This window comes from Genypterus blacodes, unplaced genomic scaffold, assembly GCF_046128005.1.
Source record: "Genypterus blacodes isolate CSIRO-AG114 ecotype Tasmania unplaced genomic scaffold, CSIRO-AGI_Gbla_v1 ptg000128l_1, whole genome shotgun sequence".
In the NCBI taxonomy this organism is placed as follows: Eukaryota; Metazoa; Chordata; class Actinopteri; order Ophidiiformes; family Ophidiidae; genus Genypterus; species Genypterus blacodes.
The window spans coordinates 1,972,532-1,990,000 of NW_027466930.1; the positions used below are offsets into that span (position 1 = coordinate 1,972,532).

The 17,469-nt window shown below is 47.4% G+C and overlaps 1 protein-coding gene across 4 annotated transcripts in view; it reads right to left on the bottom strand.

The window, feature by feature from the left end:
- tenm2a (teneurin transmembrane protein 2a) overlaps positions 1 to 17,469 on the bottom strand; it is a 140,605-nt gene that overhangs the window by 52,403 nt on the left and 70,733 nt on the right. For all 4 annotated transcript variants that reach the window (XM_076162883.1, XM_076162881.1, XM_076162882.1 and 1 more), the window contains exon 3: positions 3,771 to 3,977. In XM_076162883.1, coding sequence (XP_076018998.1) covers positions 3,771 to 3,977 — 207 coding nt within the window. The remainder of the gene's footprint in view (positions 1 to 3,770; positions 3,978 to 17,469) is intronic.

Genomic DNA, 17,469 nt, shown 5'->3' on the forward strand with positions numbered 1-17,469 from the left:
GTTCATTATGCCGGCCAACTCCAAAGAGGCTCATTCAGTGAGGAGAGCATTAGCCTTTGTGCTAACCTGCCTTCCCTTTATACACGCCGCAATATGCACACACCAGCGAGGGGAAGGGGGAAGTGGGGCTCGCCACGCTGTATTAATCTCACAGTGTGTGTGTGTGTGTGTGTGTGTGTGTGTGTGTGTGTATGTGTGTGTGTGGCCCACTGGCAGCAGAAACTGACCAAGGCCGTTTGTTTTCCAGCCCTGGATGGGCAAACTGTTTATTGACATTTTCTGTGGTTAACAGAGAAAAGTCGCGGGGCAGGAAATGTGTGTATGTGTGTGTATGTGAGGCTGAAATTGCTCATTCAGCAGTTAAAAAGAGACCATCACAGGGATCACGTCCTCTCTCTCTCTCTCCTCCACCCGTCTTATTTCACGCTCCGTCTCTCCCTCCCTTTAAAGTCCACACCGCCGCCGCCCGCCATTGTTTCCCGTGCACCTTCTCCTCCCAGCTAATTGCTATGCACCCTGTGTTTTTAAGGTGGTATTCCCATGTGCCGCCGCTTCATGTGTCCTCTGCCTCGGAATGTCACATGCTTCTCATTTGTCATTCTTCTCAGAGCTGGAGGCTGAGCACAATAGAAGGAGAGCTCGAGGTGAACACACACACACACACACACACACACACACACACACACACACACTCACACATAAACATGTACACATTCACAATGCACATTCCGAATTTTATGCATATGCACACAATCACAAACTGGCACGCAGACAGATTATGTAACACACATACATTTCCACATGCACACACATGAAAACACGCACACACACACACACCGCCTCTGCCTTGGCTAGCCATCTCTGTCTAATTAGGTGGCAATAATCCGCTAGAGAAGCGTCATCAAATTCAGCCAAAAACAAACAGTCTCCATGAGCAGAAATGCACGTGTGTATTTCACGCTCACACACACACGCCGCTACAAATGTCACCCTTACATAAGCACCATTAGGAGGAGCAGAATTAGCCTTTGTTGCTCCTTTGTTTCTGTAGATTTGTCTCAACAAAAAAGCTCATGAAACATTCAGCGGCTCAGCAGTGACTTGAGGTGGCGTCCCTGCTAGCCACTTTAGCAAGAGGCGCGGGCTAAAAATAGCTTAGCGTTCCCCATTTATAATGAATGGCCAGAGACAGCGCTAACGCTAGCTCTTTCCAGGAGCGATCAGCTACGCTCCGTTTGGCCGTCTCAGCTCTCCCGGCGTTCCGGGGGAGCGTTTCCAGACAGGTGCTCTGAGCCAGACTGTATTCCCACGTAAACACTCGCAGGCCCAATTCCCAGCCAATCCTCGGCAAAACAGCGTTCCGTTCCCATTCACCTGTCATGCTTCACTAAGAACACAAGTCATGTCGGTCCACCTGTTAGCTTAGGTAATGGTGGACTACTTTACATCAGGATGCGCGCACACACACACACATACACACACGCACGAGCACACACACACATCAACATAAAAACGCATACGCACAAACACACACAGCATGCCGCTTCCTGAGGATTATCTCGCTGTGGTCAGTTTCTGCCTGGCTTGGTAAGGTTCATTTCCTGCCCAGCGTCCACTCTCTACAGGACCACACGAAACACACACACACTCATATGCTCTCACACACACACACACAGAGGCGTGGGCATGCACTCTGACACAGATGCATCAGCGATCACTGCTCATAGGTGCTTCATTTCCTCGCGGTCAGTCCGGTCGCTCTGCATGCCATGGCCAGTTTACGTCACAGGGCAGATTTTCAGCTCTCCCTCAGTCCCACACATCACTCCATTTTACTGAATCTCACTCCATCTCACTCCATCTCTCCCCACCTCATTCCAACTCACTCCCTTTCACTCTTTACTCTCTTTTGCTCAAAGGCTCTGTGCCTCTTTGACTCCTCGCGTCTCTTTCTGGGTCTCGCTCTCTGTTGTTGTCGTCGCCCGTCTATTTTTACTGATGCGCTTTGGATGCGCCCCCACCCCCCAAAACCAGCCCCCCCTCGCCCCCTTTGTTGAGTTTTTCCATTGCAAGATGTCTCATTAAACAACTTCAAAAGTCAAAAGTTTGGCTTTAACTCTCTCTGCTCCCATTTGCCTCTTTGAGTCTGCTTTTTCTTCTTCTTCCCTTTTTTCCCCTCTCTGTCATTTTCTGTCTTTGTCTCTCTCTTTCTCTCTCTCTCGCTCTGCCTGGGTGTGTGAGTGTGTGTGTGTGTAGATGCTCAGCAGAGACTGGGAGAAGCCGGGAAGGGAACAGAAAGTGTGGGTGTATGCGAACAAGAATGAGAGAAAAAGAGTGAGTGTGTGTGTGTGTGTGCCTGCGAGCCTCTCTTTCTCTCTCTCTCCCTCGCTCTCTTTGCCAGTGTGTGCCATTAGGGTGTCAGTGGCAGAGTGAATTTATTTGCTGCGCGGTTACTGGGCCAATGATTGATGTTGCCCCAGCAAACAGTAAACCAATTAGAAGGCTGATGTAACGTCATTTTAAAAGCCTCCTAATCACGTTGCTCTTGAACCTGGGACCCGGGCCTTCCCTAATGAAGATTTATACTGGATCAAAGGAGAGCCTAACGCCATTAACAATAGATTGTATTCCACCAAAAATCACATTAGGACTTCTCCGCCCACCCCCTCCCTCCCATCAGGCCTCTGCTAAATATATCTACTGATTACAAGCGCAGATGCACGGAGAAATGGAGAAACAGGCGAAAGAGTGAGAGAGGGAGAGGAGGGAGAAACCAGAAGAGACGGGAGGTACGGCGAGACAGAGATAGAGAGAGAGAGAGAGAGAGAGAGAGAGAGAGAGAGAGTCAGGGCCCAGAGTCTCTAATTATTGAGAATAAATGTGTATGCTGATGAACAAACTCATCACTGAGGAGTTCTTTCTCCATGCAAGTGTGTGTGTATGTGTGTGTGTGTGTGTGTGTGTGTGTGCGTAAAAAGGAGAGAAAAAATAGTTGTGAGGTGCTGATATAAGCACACAGGGCCACTAACAGCCGACGAGAGAGTGTCCGGTAATGAAAGAGAAGCCTCCGAGCCGGGGAAAACTAACTAGTTTGTCTTTTGCTGCGCCGATCCTCCAACCGGCACTTAAAATTTATCATCCCCCTTTCCCTTCACTTTCCACCGGATTATTAATGTCATATGCAAAATAAGTAGCAACACACCTACTCAGTCACAGCCAGCGTGCAATCTGCAGAGTGCACGGGTTGCTTTCACTTACATCATTGTTTTTTTGTTTTGGCAATAGTTCACAGAGGTTAGCAAGGTTACGTTTGAAATATGATCCATTCACTCTGTAGCTGTATTATACTAATGTCTGCTTAAACTAAGAAAATATTTAAGATGAGAAATTCTTTGTTTGCTTTTGCTCTCAAAAATGATGGAATATGGAGCAATAAATCTTTAAATTCGTTTCTCGCAATCAGGACAATTTGTTTCTCCTCAATATCTGTAATTGAATAATCCAATAATATCCAAATTTAATTTGGGTAATGCCATTAATTTCCAACCTTGTCACAATTGTTAACTGAAAAAAATAACACAAAAAAAGCATTAGATGCCCGAGCGAAGGATGGTTCAGCATTTTGCTGAGCCAGCGGCTAAATCAGATCAGTTAAGGTAATGGACACATGATGAGGTAATGCTGCAGTAGAGGTGACGGATGAGTTATCGACGCGCTTGATAAATGAATGAAAGCATGAAAGGACGGATGAATGGAGAGAGGTCTCTTACCCGTGGAGGAGGGCTGCGCCCGGAGCAAGTACGAGTCATCCGGGCGAGGCTCCAGGTGGGAGTGGGTGGAGTTTTTCTCCAGCAGGGGCACCTGGCACTCCCTGATCGGTGGAGACGGGCCGGGGGAGGGGTGGTGAGGAACGGACGAGGAGGACGGGAGGGACGGAGGGAGCAGGGAGGAGGAGGAGGTTGGAGGGAGGGGGCGACCTGGAGGATGGAGGGAGAGAGAGAGAGAGAGGGAGGAGGGGGGAGGAGGAGGGGGGCGTTAGACTAAACAAATGGCAATGATTTGACAGTGATAAGAGGAAATAGAGCAACGTGGCGCAGAGATGTAAAGATCAGTGTGTCGTGAGATTTGAAACACTTCAGCTCGTTTCCCCCCCAAAAAACTATGTCGCTCATTTAAACTCGAGAGGATGGATGGTCCCAGAACGTCTCAAACCAAGCAGAACGTTCAGGGCAAAAGAAAGACGTCTCAATTCCAAAAGTTCTTTGGGTGTTCTTTCGTGTAGGGACCCTCCAGACAAAATGTTGTCTTTTGTCTTTCCTCCACTCCTGATCCCTCCCTCTGGCCTTAATTAGTCCAATTACCACACTGCTGGTCGCGGTGATGGAGCCAGCAGAGCTTTTTGATTTGGTTCATTCCTGCGCCTCACCGGAGTTGAGGATTACTCGCTCAAAAACATCAACACCACTCTGAAGGTCGAGTGACAGAGCTTGTCCACAGGTGTTTGTACCGCTACACCGGCCGGCTACAAGACCTGAGAGTCAGCAAACTCGCCAGGAACTTAGAACCGATCAATGATTCGAATGTCTGCGAAGTCACATAGGGAAATGATCATAATAAGTTGGTAGAAGACTCAAAAAGGATGAAGGGCAAGATTGTTTTGCATCTCCTGTCTTGCCGTGATATCAAAAGAAATCCAGTTTTTAAAGACAATAATGTCCACGTGTTCATTTGTTGTTTGGTCTCATGTCTCTGAACGTACATCCCCACAGCCATGAGTTTAAATCTCATTCATCTGCTTAACACACAAATCATTCGCAGCTCTGTAAACACACCCAAACACACACTCATGAATCATTTCAAACGTGGGACGGGATCATCGCACCATTGTCCTCTACATGTATGAGACAAAGGAAAGTTAACAGCCAAGTCTTTAAATAGTAAGAGCCATGGGAGGCGTGGACACAATCAGGCTGTCCCATACACCAGAGAGAGAGAGAGAAGAGAGGGATGGAGAGAATTCACTCTACTCTCCAAAGGTTTGGAATCAAGGACAAAGACAAATCTAATAATTCTATTTAGAGACGGCTCAAAATATAGAATAATTATGTCTGCCATATTTGCAGCTCAATCCATCAACAATGTGGCAGGAATGAGGCCAATGAGTCCAATCAATCCACCCAAGGACTCAAGTTATTACAACTATTAATTAGAGAGTCAACCAAAGACAATTTGACACGCTGGTAATCACTTATTTTCTTCCCGATTCCACGTCTGAGATGACAGCCGGAGGCGCGAGCGAGCGGTGTTTTCTTCAGACGTCTTTACAAATAAAACCTATTTTCCTCTTTTCAGTCTCGGGAACGTGTCGTCCTTCACCTTCACCAAAGTTAAAATGTAGGAGGCGGCGCCGGGCGTTTTTACAAACTTCATCCGTCCCCTTTAATTCGCTGGCGGAAAGTAAAGTTTTTACGAGGAGAATTTCATCCTTCATGTTACTGTATGTTTCTGTTTCCTTTCACGGCCGAGCAGAAACGGCTTGAGGAGCAAAGAGAGAAGGAGAAAGCAGAGGGACCTTGAAGAAAAGAAAAATATAAAGGTGATGATTCAGGATTCATTCATCACACTTTGCTCTCGCCAACGCTGCTTTAAGAATACAAATGCGCCGCGCTTATAATTTGACAGCGTTCACCTTCCCGTCACAGCTTATAGGCAGAAATCAAAATGTGTAAAGGCCATGATGGATGGGCAACTTTTTTAGGCACCAGAGCAATAGTGCTTGCATCAGGGAAACAGTACCTGAGGGAGGGAGGGGGAGGAGGAGGAGGAGGAGGAGTGCGAGGGATCGATGGAGATATCATATTGAGCTTTAAGAAACAAAGTGGTTACACAGATTTTTTGGCAAACCTCCCGAAAATGAAACGCATTAATCCCGGGCGTGAAGAGAGAAAGAAAATTAAAAATAAGGAATAAATGAGTTGAAGTGCAGGTGCAGGTTTGTGTTTGGAGACGAGTTTGACAGGAGAGTGATACCTCCCGTCCTGCTGTCCAACCTGAGCCAGCTCCCAGCTTTTTTGCGTCATGGAAACCAGAGCTCGGATCGATCGACAGCCCCGCGTTAACTACACCCCGGAGAGATGCAAGCCTTGTCTTCTGTTTAGGTATGTGTGTCTGTGTGTGTCTGTGTGTGTCTGTGTGTGTGTGTCTGGTCAATCTCATCAGAGCAAACAGAGAGAAATGGATAAACAATGGCAAAGCAAACGCTGTGGCCCACGGTAGGAACAAGGAGAGGAAGGGAGTGACACCGAGAGACGGATGGAAGGAGAGAGAGGAGCAACGAGGTCACCGGAGGGAGGGGTGGGGGGTGGGGAGGAGTGGAATGGATGAAGGAGCGGAGGGCAGAGAGGAGACGACGGGCCGGGAGGTATGACGAAATTTATTGCCAATAAAAAAAGGAGGAAAAAGGCAATAGTGGGCGGCAATTAGGGACAGAGTGAGAGAGAGAGAGAGAGAGAGAGGGAGGCAATGAGCAAAAAAAAAAAAGGAATGAAGAGATAAAGAGGGAATAAGCCGTAGACGCCGTAGACACACACACACACACACACCCAGGCAGAGCGATTGATCTAAGAGGATCGATCACTCACTTCAATTGATAGCGAGAAGGGTCCCACCTATTTGCATATTCCACAAGACCTATAATGAGGCTGCTGCTGACAACGAGCTATGAAAAGTATCTACCACGGTGTGTGTGTGTGTGTGTTTGTGTGCGTGTGTAGGTGTCTGTGTGTGTGCGTGTGTAGCAGAACTCCTTTAAGATTGCTTTATCGCCGGTGTGTTGTGTTTTTCATTCTTTCCCAGCTCGTGCGCGTGTCAGGTGTGCGTACGAGAGCGGCGTTATTAATATTCTAAATCACTTTAATTACAAAAAAAGGAAAAATTGCACTAGTTGGCCGAAAGCAATTAAAATAAGTCTAATCTCCTAAGCAATTATGCTGTGGGGCATCCTTAACTCAGTCATTTCTGCCTGTTACATTTCCACAAAGGTCAGTGGAAATTGCTTTGTGTTATTAGAACAAAGGCTTTGGCGATGAGCTCACGTGGTTCTCCTGACGATTTCTCGCTCCTCGCCATCCTTCAGCCGCCATCCCTGACCATCTGCACACATCTCTCAATCCTCTCCCTCTCCTTGGAACGTCTCAGATGCCTCCCTGTCGCAACGTGTTGATTAACGCGAAAGAAATAAGTGCGTCGCGGGGGAAAAGTGTGGCAACGTACGGCTAAGTTACCGCGTTAGAGTCAACGGCGAGCGAAGCCCCTTGCTAATTTCACCGAAAGGTAAAAAGAACACAATTGTCCTCAGATTGTTGCGTGTGGTTTCTCTGTAATTTATAGTTTCCAAGAGAAGCCATCCTTCAGCGAATCCTCCTCTTTCCCGACATCTCTCCTCTCACCGTCCTTGTCTCTATTTCTGCCCCCCCCCCCCTCCCAGTCCCCCCGCCCCCCTGCCTCGCTCCGTCCATCCGTCCACCCATCTGGCTGAGGTGAGGAGTGGTAGGCCGAAGAGAGCGGAGTGGAGCGAGGGATGGAGCGACAGCTGGAGCCCAGTCAGACAAGGAGAGACAAATTACCCCTCTAACGAGAGCCATTCATCATCTCCTCATCTCTCCCTCCTTCCATCGCTCTCTCCTCACACACCTCCATGTGAGATAGGGAGCACCTGGACGCTTCCGACGCAAACGCCGCAAAACAACTCGGGATTGACAAATGCAAACACTCTGCGCCCGACGAGGCCTCGCCGCTATGCTCCCGACGCCAACGCGCTCCACTCTCCTCTCATTTATCCGGCCGTCGAGTGCTTTTTTTTTTTTCTTTGCGTGTCGGCGAAGTCAATCAGCGAAAACGCTCGCGGGAGATGAATGAAAATAACGGGGAGAACGCGGAAACCACAAAAAAAACGGAGGGAGGAAGAATGATTGAATGAGCGGGCGCGCGGGAAAGAGGGGAGAGGGGGGAGGGAGGCGGAGGAAGAGGGAGAAGGAGAACGGCGGAGCAACACACCCATGCTGGCACACGCAGAGACTCATTACCATGGCTGCTGTCAGCACAGATGTTGGACTGAGGGGGAGCTGTCAGTCAATATGTGTGTGTAAGTATGTACTGTGTGTGTCTGTGCGTGTGTGTGTGTGTGTGCATGATGGCGTCTGACAGTGATCTGAGGGCTATTTAGTAATGACAGCTGCTGACACAATAGGGCCTTTCTCTCTTTATCTATACAGTGCAGTCTGTCTCCTCCGTCTACTCCTTCCTCCTCCTCCTCCTCCTCCTCTTCCAAATCCTGCATCCATTTTCGTCTTATTCATTCCTTTTTTTTCACATTTCCCTCGCAGCTCAACTGTGGCGAGACACACCTGTTGTTGCCCACATGTGCGTACTGTACGTGCGCAACAAATGGGTGTCTGGCTGTATCTCGGGGACGCTCTGTGTTAGCGCCTTCCTCTCGCAACTTCCTTCCTTTTTTCCTGCCGCGTCTCGTCTTAATCAGAAAAGGAGTGATGAAAAGAGTTGGGAATGAAAGGGGACAGGGGAGGATGATTCGAAAGACGTGTTTTAATTAATATACTCGGGTTTTCGCTGCTTATGAAGGAGTGATGGTATCGCCGCCGCTTGCTGCTTTGATTGGGCGACGCTATCTGGGATTCGTCTCTGGCCTGGAGTTTTTCGCCGCACTCCAGTCGTCGTCTCTGTCTTGGCTGAATCACTCCATCGCTCCAAGCCCATACCCCCCCCCACACCTTTCTCTAGTATGGAGTATGGAAGACCTCTAGCCTTGAAGGCCGGCCATGTTTTGTCCTTTACAACACTGGGGTTTGTTTTCTTACTACATCTGCAATTGTGAACAAGAGGAATTGGCGAGCTGAAAATAAAGCGGCGAATTGCCACATAAATGATTTATTTGAAAGGAAAACAACAATGTGCAAAGATGAAAAGATAAAGGTAGAAAAAAAATCTCAGAGGACCTCAGCCTTGATAGATCTTTTTCAAACAAAGCGAATCCTATCACCACTGAAAGATTGCACTCAGTGACTGCAAGGCCATTCAGAAGTAATGGGTTCTTATGATTAGTCCCCTTATAACAATATCCTTTGACCTTCAGATATCATCCAGCGCATAGGAAGAATGGAGACCAATTACACTTAAATATTAACAGAACTTTGTAGGCAAAGACACGGTGATGTAAATGACATAATTTCTGCTCTCAACTGTCTCTCCTATAGAACTTCACAAGGACACGGCAGGACACACACCCGTCTAAAGCTCCTTTCACAAGCTTCTCTTCTAGAACCCGGAACTTTTCTGTTTGTTTTTTCCTGATGTATTTTCTCAGCTCCCGGTCCAGAATCTGCTGTGATCGTGCCCAAACGACAAGCTGTCACAGCTTAGCGGAGCCTGCTCACGATGCAAAGCGATGCAGGGATACGAAGGCTAAGAAATAAACCCCCCAAAACAATAATCAATAATGGAGGCAGAGACGTACAGCGGTACAACACAATGGATTCTATTCTGGGACACCAACCAGTGTGCTGTGGTGGTATGTATGTCTTTACATTAAGCTACAACAGAGAACTACACGGTCCCTGGAGACAAAGAAGGCAACGTAAGCTCAATAATCGTTATGGTGCGGCACTGTGAGCAAGGCATCAGGAATAGCTCCTATGCTCCGGATAGCTTCAGGTACAGTAGTTCACACACAGCACTCACAGACGTGACACGACATGACTAGATTTCATACATGACGGCTAAAAAGCCCAGTCGAGTAGAAAACAGAACGAGCTGTATTCAAACGCAACATCAAACAGTTTATCCCAATAAAGGTTCAGGGGGGCCGTCCCTCACCCTCCTCACTCCTCTTACCCCTCTCACTCAAGTGGGTTTTTCCTGTTTTGTCACGAGCAGAGATGAAGAAAGCCACGAGCCGACACCAAGCGACACACTCGACCTTTGAACCAGCGTACAAAACGCAACCAAGCACCAAGCCACATATGTTAATTGAAACATACCTCCCTATTGCTGGTAAGTGCGTGTGTGTGTGTGTCTCCACGGCCATAGGTAGCATTAGGATGCTGCGGCGCACTCGTGCTGCCCATTGTCAGAGATGTCCACTGCGTAACTTGGGGCAACCATGGAAGGCTACATTACCATATAAATTACATCCATGTTGTTGCTGCTGTTGTGGATTGATGGTATTGTTATGGATTCTACGCGTTGGACTCTCATTGAAAACAATCAAAATAAATCGCCTCCTCCTCCTCGCAAACGGACACAAATACGTGCGCACTCACTCACTCGCGCATTCACACACACACACAGATACATACAAAGCCGAGCAAACCCCAGGTGCAGAGAGATAGACGGCTGTCCTCTCATCCCTCCATTTCCTCTGAACATGAAGCTCTGTAACAGCTGAGAGGAAGAAATGTGTGTGTGGCAGGATGAGCAGATGGGAGGAGAGGGGGGATGAAAAAAAAAGGCACGACCCAAAGTTGTTGCCGGAGGTGCGGCGGAGGTGTGTGTGTGTGTGTGTGTCGGTGATTTTTGATTTGGAGTAGAACTTGAAATAATGCTATCAATTAGTCCAAGTTAATCACAGCACGCAGCTCATTAAAGTAAAAACCCTCATAAATGAAGTCACCAGCTGAAGAGCAGCTCATTATGAAGGTATAAAGGTAAAAAAAAGCTTCTTCTTCTTCCCTCGTCTGTGTGAGAATCTGCCTGACTGTCCATGGATACAGCCACACTGCCATGTTCTGTTGGCTGGTGCACCTGAAAGAGGCCGAATGAGAGCGAGAGAGCGAGCGAGAGAGCGAGCGAGTGAGGGACGACGGGCACCACAGTCGGGACGGCGAGGGAGAGGGAGAATATTGAGCTAACCTGTTCTCCACGTGGTGATTTATGGTCAGGAAAAGAAGCATTTGAATCAGAAATTGGGTCAAACTTCGGGGATGAGTGTGACTACAACAGTATGTATACATTCATATCTACATAAAGCTTTCACTGCTGCAGTATGTTCAGTATAAGCTTAATGTCTTATTCAGTGGATGATTTATGATCGTGTTTAATATTTGATCTGAATTGAACAGAATACAACGAAACAATTGACAAAAATGACCAGAATAGCATAACAACTACACATATAAAAGAAAATGGAGCTTTGAATAAAATACTATTAAATTATTTTGTGTTATTGAAAATGCAAAAAATCATTAAAAGCTGCTAAATTTCAAGGCTAAAAAGCTTTCCTATATTTAAATACAGAGTTTCACATATCTGGCAGTAGATTCCTGGCCTGACTCGCATTCCTTTTCTTACGGAATGTCTATGATTCTTGTTTCTGACTGTGAGCTTTTAGATGCTGCGGGGCAAAACACTGCGCTGAGAGCTTTTTTCCACAACGATCTGACAAGCTGCGTAATGATCGGGAGGAAATATTTGACATACGCACAAACTGTGAAATGCAAAGTGAGTGTTGTTGACATGAACGATGAGAGGATTACATTGATTGAACACAAATGAGATGATCTGCTAATGGCACTGATCTGATGCCTCCTTTTCACCTGTTCGTCGCGTGAAAACAAACAGGATAAATGTTTCATGTTCAAGTGGGCGAAAAACAGCTCTGTGCAATTATTAATGTTTACTAAAAGTCGAAGATTTGTCACCATGGTTTCAGGAGTGATTTTGTCTCCTGTGCAAAATCATGTGACGGTAAGAAAACATCCTATTTTCATTTGTACCTAGCAGGAACTGTTATTTGCATTTTAGAAATATCTGAAAAAAAGGGAAAGTCATCAAGAAGTGAATACAGAATTATTTGTGCAAAGAGGCATGCAAAACGCACACGCACACACGCGCACACACGCGCGCGCGCACACACACACACACACACACACACACACACGCGCGCGCACACACACACACACACAGCACACACAGGTGCCAAAACAAATACCTATTCAACAAAGCGGGGCTCCGAAGAACCAACCGGCAATTGCTAGTTGCTATGACAATCCGGCGCTGTAAAAAGCACAAAAAGAAAACAGCTGAAAAACAAAGAAAAGAAATTAAGGAAATATTTGAAAGAGAGAAAAGAAGCGAGGGAGGAAGAGCTCGGGGATAATAACGTAGAAAAAAAAGAACGAGTCGGTAAGCGATCCGGATTAGTTTGGTGCAGGGATATGGCAGTTTGTCACCTTGTGCGATGAGAGTTGCTGTGTTGCTTTGTAATATCATGAATAAACTCAATTTCAATGAAGACTGCGGTGTTATATTATTTGCAGTATGAGCATGTGTGAGAGCGTGTGTTCCTGGGGCTGAGTCAGCAGTGTTTCCTTTGACGATTAGCTACACGAGAATACACACACACAAACACACGCACACACACGCACATTCACGCTCCCAGCCACCGCACTGGGATCAGCCCAAAGAGGAGTGATGCATTTAGAGCCAGTGGGTAACGACAGCACCGAGGCCTGTTGCTGAGTGAACTCTCTCCTCTCTTTTGATGTCGGATGTGTTGTGTAGCCTCTATTTATAGGAACGGGGGAGCAAATGGGGGAAAAAAAGATGGCGAGCTGAAAAACACAGTAGGCTATAATACTTTCCCTCTAACTAGCTTCATGTTTGGCATTGCAACCTCTCAGTCTGGACCCCCCCAACACACTCACTGAGCCAAATTAGTGAGCCTCTTTTGCGCCTCATTTCAGATGTATTCAGCATCCAGAGATGTATGTGTTATTTATCAAACATGGCCGCGCCGCACTACGCACAATCAGCGGAGAAGCGGCTCGTTAATTTATGCATGAGCATTTCAGGGCTGATCGTGCAAACGATGGGGAGGGATATGATAATTGTGTCTGATTACACATTCCTAAGGTTCACCGAGCAAAGCTCACGTAATTCTGTGAGGGTCAGTGACGTCGGAGAACACAGGGATATTCATGCGTGAGTGAGTACTGGTTGTGGTTGTGGAGAGAAATAATATTTTCTGTAAAATTTTTATGACAACACAAAGACATGAGCTGCATTGAAATCAATCAAGAAGATGAAATAAAAGCTTCTTGAAAAATCGAGTGTTGACTGAGCGGCATGATTTGTTATAACTCTACATTCATTCTATTTCAATTTGAAGTCTCTACATGTTCTGGTTCTTTTATATGAAACCATGGAAACCTGCGTTTACACGGTTTAGACCTGAAAACAACCTGCGTGAACAAACAAGACTTTAACTTCAGAGATGGAGGTAAAACAAAACCCTGCAACGGACCCAAATTAGACAGAAATAATTTCAGGAGCAATTATTATTTAAGGTGGAGAGGAAGGATCACAACACTCGCTGCAGCAGAGTGTCACATTATATGACATGTTAGTCAGAACGGCAAGGAAAATTGTGATCGTTGCATTTGAAGTTGCTGATATCTGGTAGAAAATAGATTCATTTCCACATATGAATATCTGATGTGTGTCACGTGTGAGGAAATCATCTGAACTGAATCGTACTCCATCACATTTGCAAACTTTTCTGATAAATAGATGTCGTGGCTGCATCAGTAATAGATGCTGCGCGTGTACTTGTGGCCTTAGTTAAAAGAAATGGAAATTTTCTAATATCGTTTCATTGTAGGTGCATTTCAATTTCAGCATCGCTGAGCTTGCTGATCTAAGACAAATCCCACCCTGTGCGCTGGCTTTTGAGCTCCACTTCATTCGCCCGATGTGCTCGGGAGCTCGTCGTAGTTGTTGATTGCGGTACTGGCGGCTGCGACTACATCAAAAGGTAATAACATGCAGATTGTGAGCGCAAAACAGAATGAAATGCGAGGCTCAAATTTGTGCTGCACGTTCATGAATGTAAATGCGAACCTCCAACTCCCCGCAGGAACGCCAGTTTGTATTGGTGATTGTGCAGAGAGGTGACTTGGGGAAGTAATGGGAGATTACCATGCATGCCTGGGCTCTTTGAAGTAGCTACTGCTTTGGTCATGGATGGCTGAGTGGCTGTGTGTGCGTGCGTGTGTGTGTGCATGTGTCTGTGTGTGTATGACACAGTAATAGCTTGAGTCATAGGGCTCTGAGGCCCACTTCAGCAGAAGAGGTGTCTGATGTGGTTTACGGGTTGATGAAGAGAAAATGCAAAATAAAAAACATATGCACACACACACAAGCAGGCGCACACACACACTCACACACACACACTCATGTTTATATTTATGCCAGACTACGCAATCGTAACAATCATCATCCAGTCATAGAATTAGCACAACTTGCATCAGCTGACTCAGAGGAATATGGAGTCCCCATGCTGATGGACTTCATGCAGCTGTGCGTGTATGTGTAAGCTCGGGTGTGTGTGTGTGTGTGTGAGTGTGCGCGTGCCTATCTACATAAACACTCTCTTGCAAACGTGATGCAACTCTCAAAGGCACGACCTGCAAAACCGGTTCAGCTCATAAACAGTTGTGCCCAGCCAAGCAGAGGCAAAACACCAAACTAAGCACCGGCGGAGACGCGCAGCCCAGTCGGACGCTCAGCACCGGGCCGTTACGCTCTGCCTCTCACTGTGAACCGCAGACCTCAGAGACAAATAATAAACGCTAATCTTTGTAGGACGAAGCCAAGTCAGTCAGTTTAAGCTGAGAGCGTCGAATGAGATTTTTAATTACTTTATGACCTGGGGTATATTAGCGCATATTAATGAGGATCATTAACCTAGAGGTAACTAAGACCCCTCCTTCTTAACTACAACTGATAGCACCTCTGCTGTCTGATGCTAGACTATCAGCATTCGTGCACGTGCGTGTGCGTGTGTGTGCTTGATAATGAAATGTTTCTATTGCATCCTCTGTAATGAACTACACGGCCTTTGTTAAAATGAATAACTAGTCACTCTCCTTTTCTTACCAGCAGCTGAACTTTGGCTCCAAACGCGCGACGCTGGATGTGGACTTGAAACTTTGAAATGTTTAATTGTTCGGTTTGCAGCAGATCAAGGACTGTCGGCGCCACAAAGAAGAAGAACATTCTTCCTCTGGTCTCTGCGGGGCAAGCGGAGGAGTGAAGAAGAAGAAGAGGAGCGTTTCAATTGAGTTAATTTCAACAGATGAAGAGGACGATGGACATGAAGAAAAGCAGAATCATTTTCTCAGTTTTTCTGTCCGCGGCGAGGAGAAGTTGGCGGCGGGAGTGGAGGGGGCGCGCCTGTTCTCCACCTCCTGCAGTTTAAATGCCAGGGAGGCGGAGCCACGTCACCCTGTCTGTCATTGCTGTCACGCCCCCCCACGTGTGTGTCGGCTTTTATAGACCGCAGTCTCACCGGCGTACAGGCAGATGCTTTTATCTCAGCAGAGGGGCTTCTAACAATTGACACGACACACTCTTACACAAACACACACACACTTACTCATTCACGCACAAATGCTCACACTCTTTTCCGTTGATGGATCTCTTACTCTTAGCCCTCCACACTCTCCATCTCACGTCTTCACCGTCTCATCTTTACGTAATCGTGCCGTTGTATGCGTTACGCAGCTCTCTGCCCTGCTGCAAGGCCCCCCCCCCCCGCACACACACACGCCAGAGACCGTATCCCGTATCCCGTTCCATCTCCGCCGTACAAAGGATCCGAAACAGACACAGGGGGGTTTCGTACGAAATATAGGGCAACGCTACAGGGAAAATAGGGCTCCACTCTGTAGTGAATCCATATTAGAGAAGCAGGGCCGTGTTTGAGGGTTCTGGGTGCTTGCATGCACAATGGAGGCAATCACTTCGACACTGTGCTCCCCTGTCCGGGCCTGGTGAAGAATAATGGGACATAACGCTGCTCTCTACTACGCGTTTATGTTATATAATCTGATGGTAAAAGGCATTATGGCTGAATGCACACAAAAAACTGTGTGTGTGAATATAGATGGTGGCAAGCGGGTCTGTGGTAAGTTTTTGTGTAAATTGCGTGTCTCAATGTGTGTGTGTGTGTGTGTGTGTGTGTGCATCCTCCCTCAGTACAGTGTGCATTAATTGCCATTCCCAGTGGTCGTCAAGAGTGCGCAGGGCTCCTGTGGGACATCTGCACCTTCATTAGTCTCTACTGATCATCACGCTGCAGCACCAAGAGAGGGTCTGTTCTCCTCTTTCATCACTCCTTCTTTGCTCCACTGCTCCCTTACCCCCCCACCCTCCCCCCTTACTCCCCCCCCCACTCCCATCCCGGTACTCCTGCCTGTTTTCTTAAAACATTGCGGCGGTAGCTCTTTAGTTTAACCGTAAGCGTTTCCCGCGGCCTTCCGTGCAGAGAGGTAGCGGGGATTTTGGAGAGAAGAGTGGGGGCAAGGAGTGTGAGGAGGAAGTGCACACACACCCACGCACAGAGACACACACACGCTCCCCATGCTCGGCGCTCCACTTGCCCCGCTGTGCCGTGGTCTATCCCGCGACTGCAATTTGTAATGGCTCGTGATTTTGCTGCCTCGCCTTCTCATCCTTCAACGTTTCTGTCACCCCCCCCTCCCCTCGACAGCCCCCTCGCCCCCCTGTCGCCCCTCTCCGCTTCCTCTCGCCGCCCTCATCTCGCACTTTCTTTTGCATTTTCACTCCCATTAGCCTTCCTTTCGTCATTATCTCTCAGTTAATACTTCTCACTGTCTCATCCCCCCCCTTGTGCGAGTGGTTCTTCCCCCCGGGGGGTACGTTCTCTCGCACTCCACAGACCCCTACAGACATGTAATGCACCCCCTGCCCCCCCTCCAACCCCAGCCCTCCTCCTCTTCCTCCTCTACCGCCTCTCCCCTCTTTTCTCTGCAGTGGATGAGAGAAGCCAGCTGGAGGAAACAGAGAGAAATGGGCCCAATTACAGCATTGGGAACTGAAAGTTGGCTAATTAACTCTAATTCGCTAACAAACTGCTTTTTCACCAAGAATCATCTCTCTCTGTCACATGGCGCACGCACACACATGCACACACTCACACACACGAGACTCTGCATTTGCATTGCACATTAGGAAGACACACACACACGCACACACACTCGCACACATACATGCACTCACATACAAAGCCAAAAAGTGCAGGTACACATGCATGCTAACACTCATAAAAGTCGAGCTTATCTGCACAAAAACACCCCCCAGTCCCCACCCACAAAGACACACACACACGCACAGAAACACACACAAAACGTGTGTGGACCCACTTGCTCAGCTGTATTTACCGCAAGGGCAATATGTTGATTACGTTAGAGTGGCTGATTATTGCACAGTGACAGTAAAGGAAACAAATGTCTTTCATAGAATGGCATCTATCTCAGCGAGAGGCCTGCTAGCTACAGACTATAGCGGCAAATGACTCCACACGCCCGACGATGACAGACAAAAAGAGCGAGCGAGAGAGAGAGAGAGAGCAGGAAGGGGTGGAAGAATAAG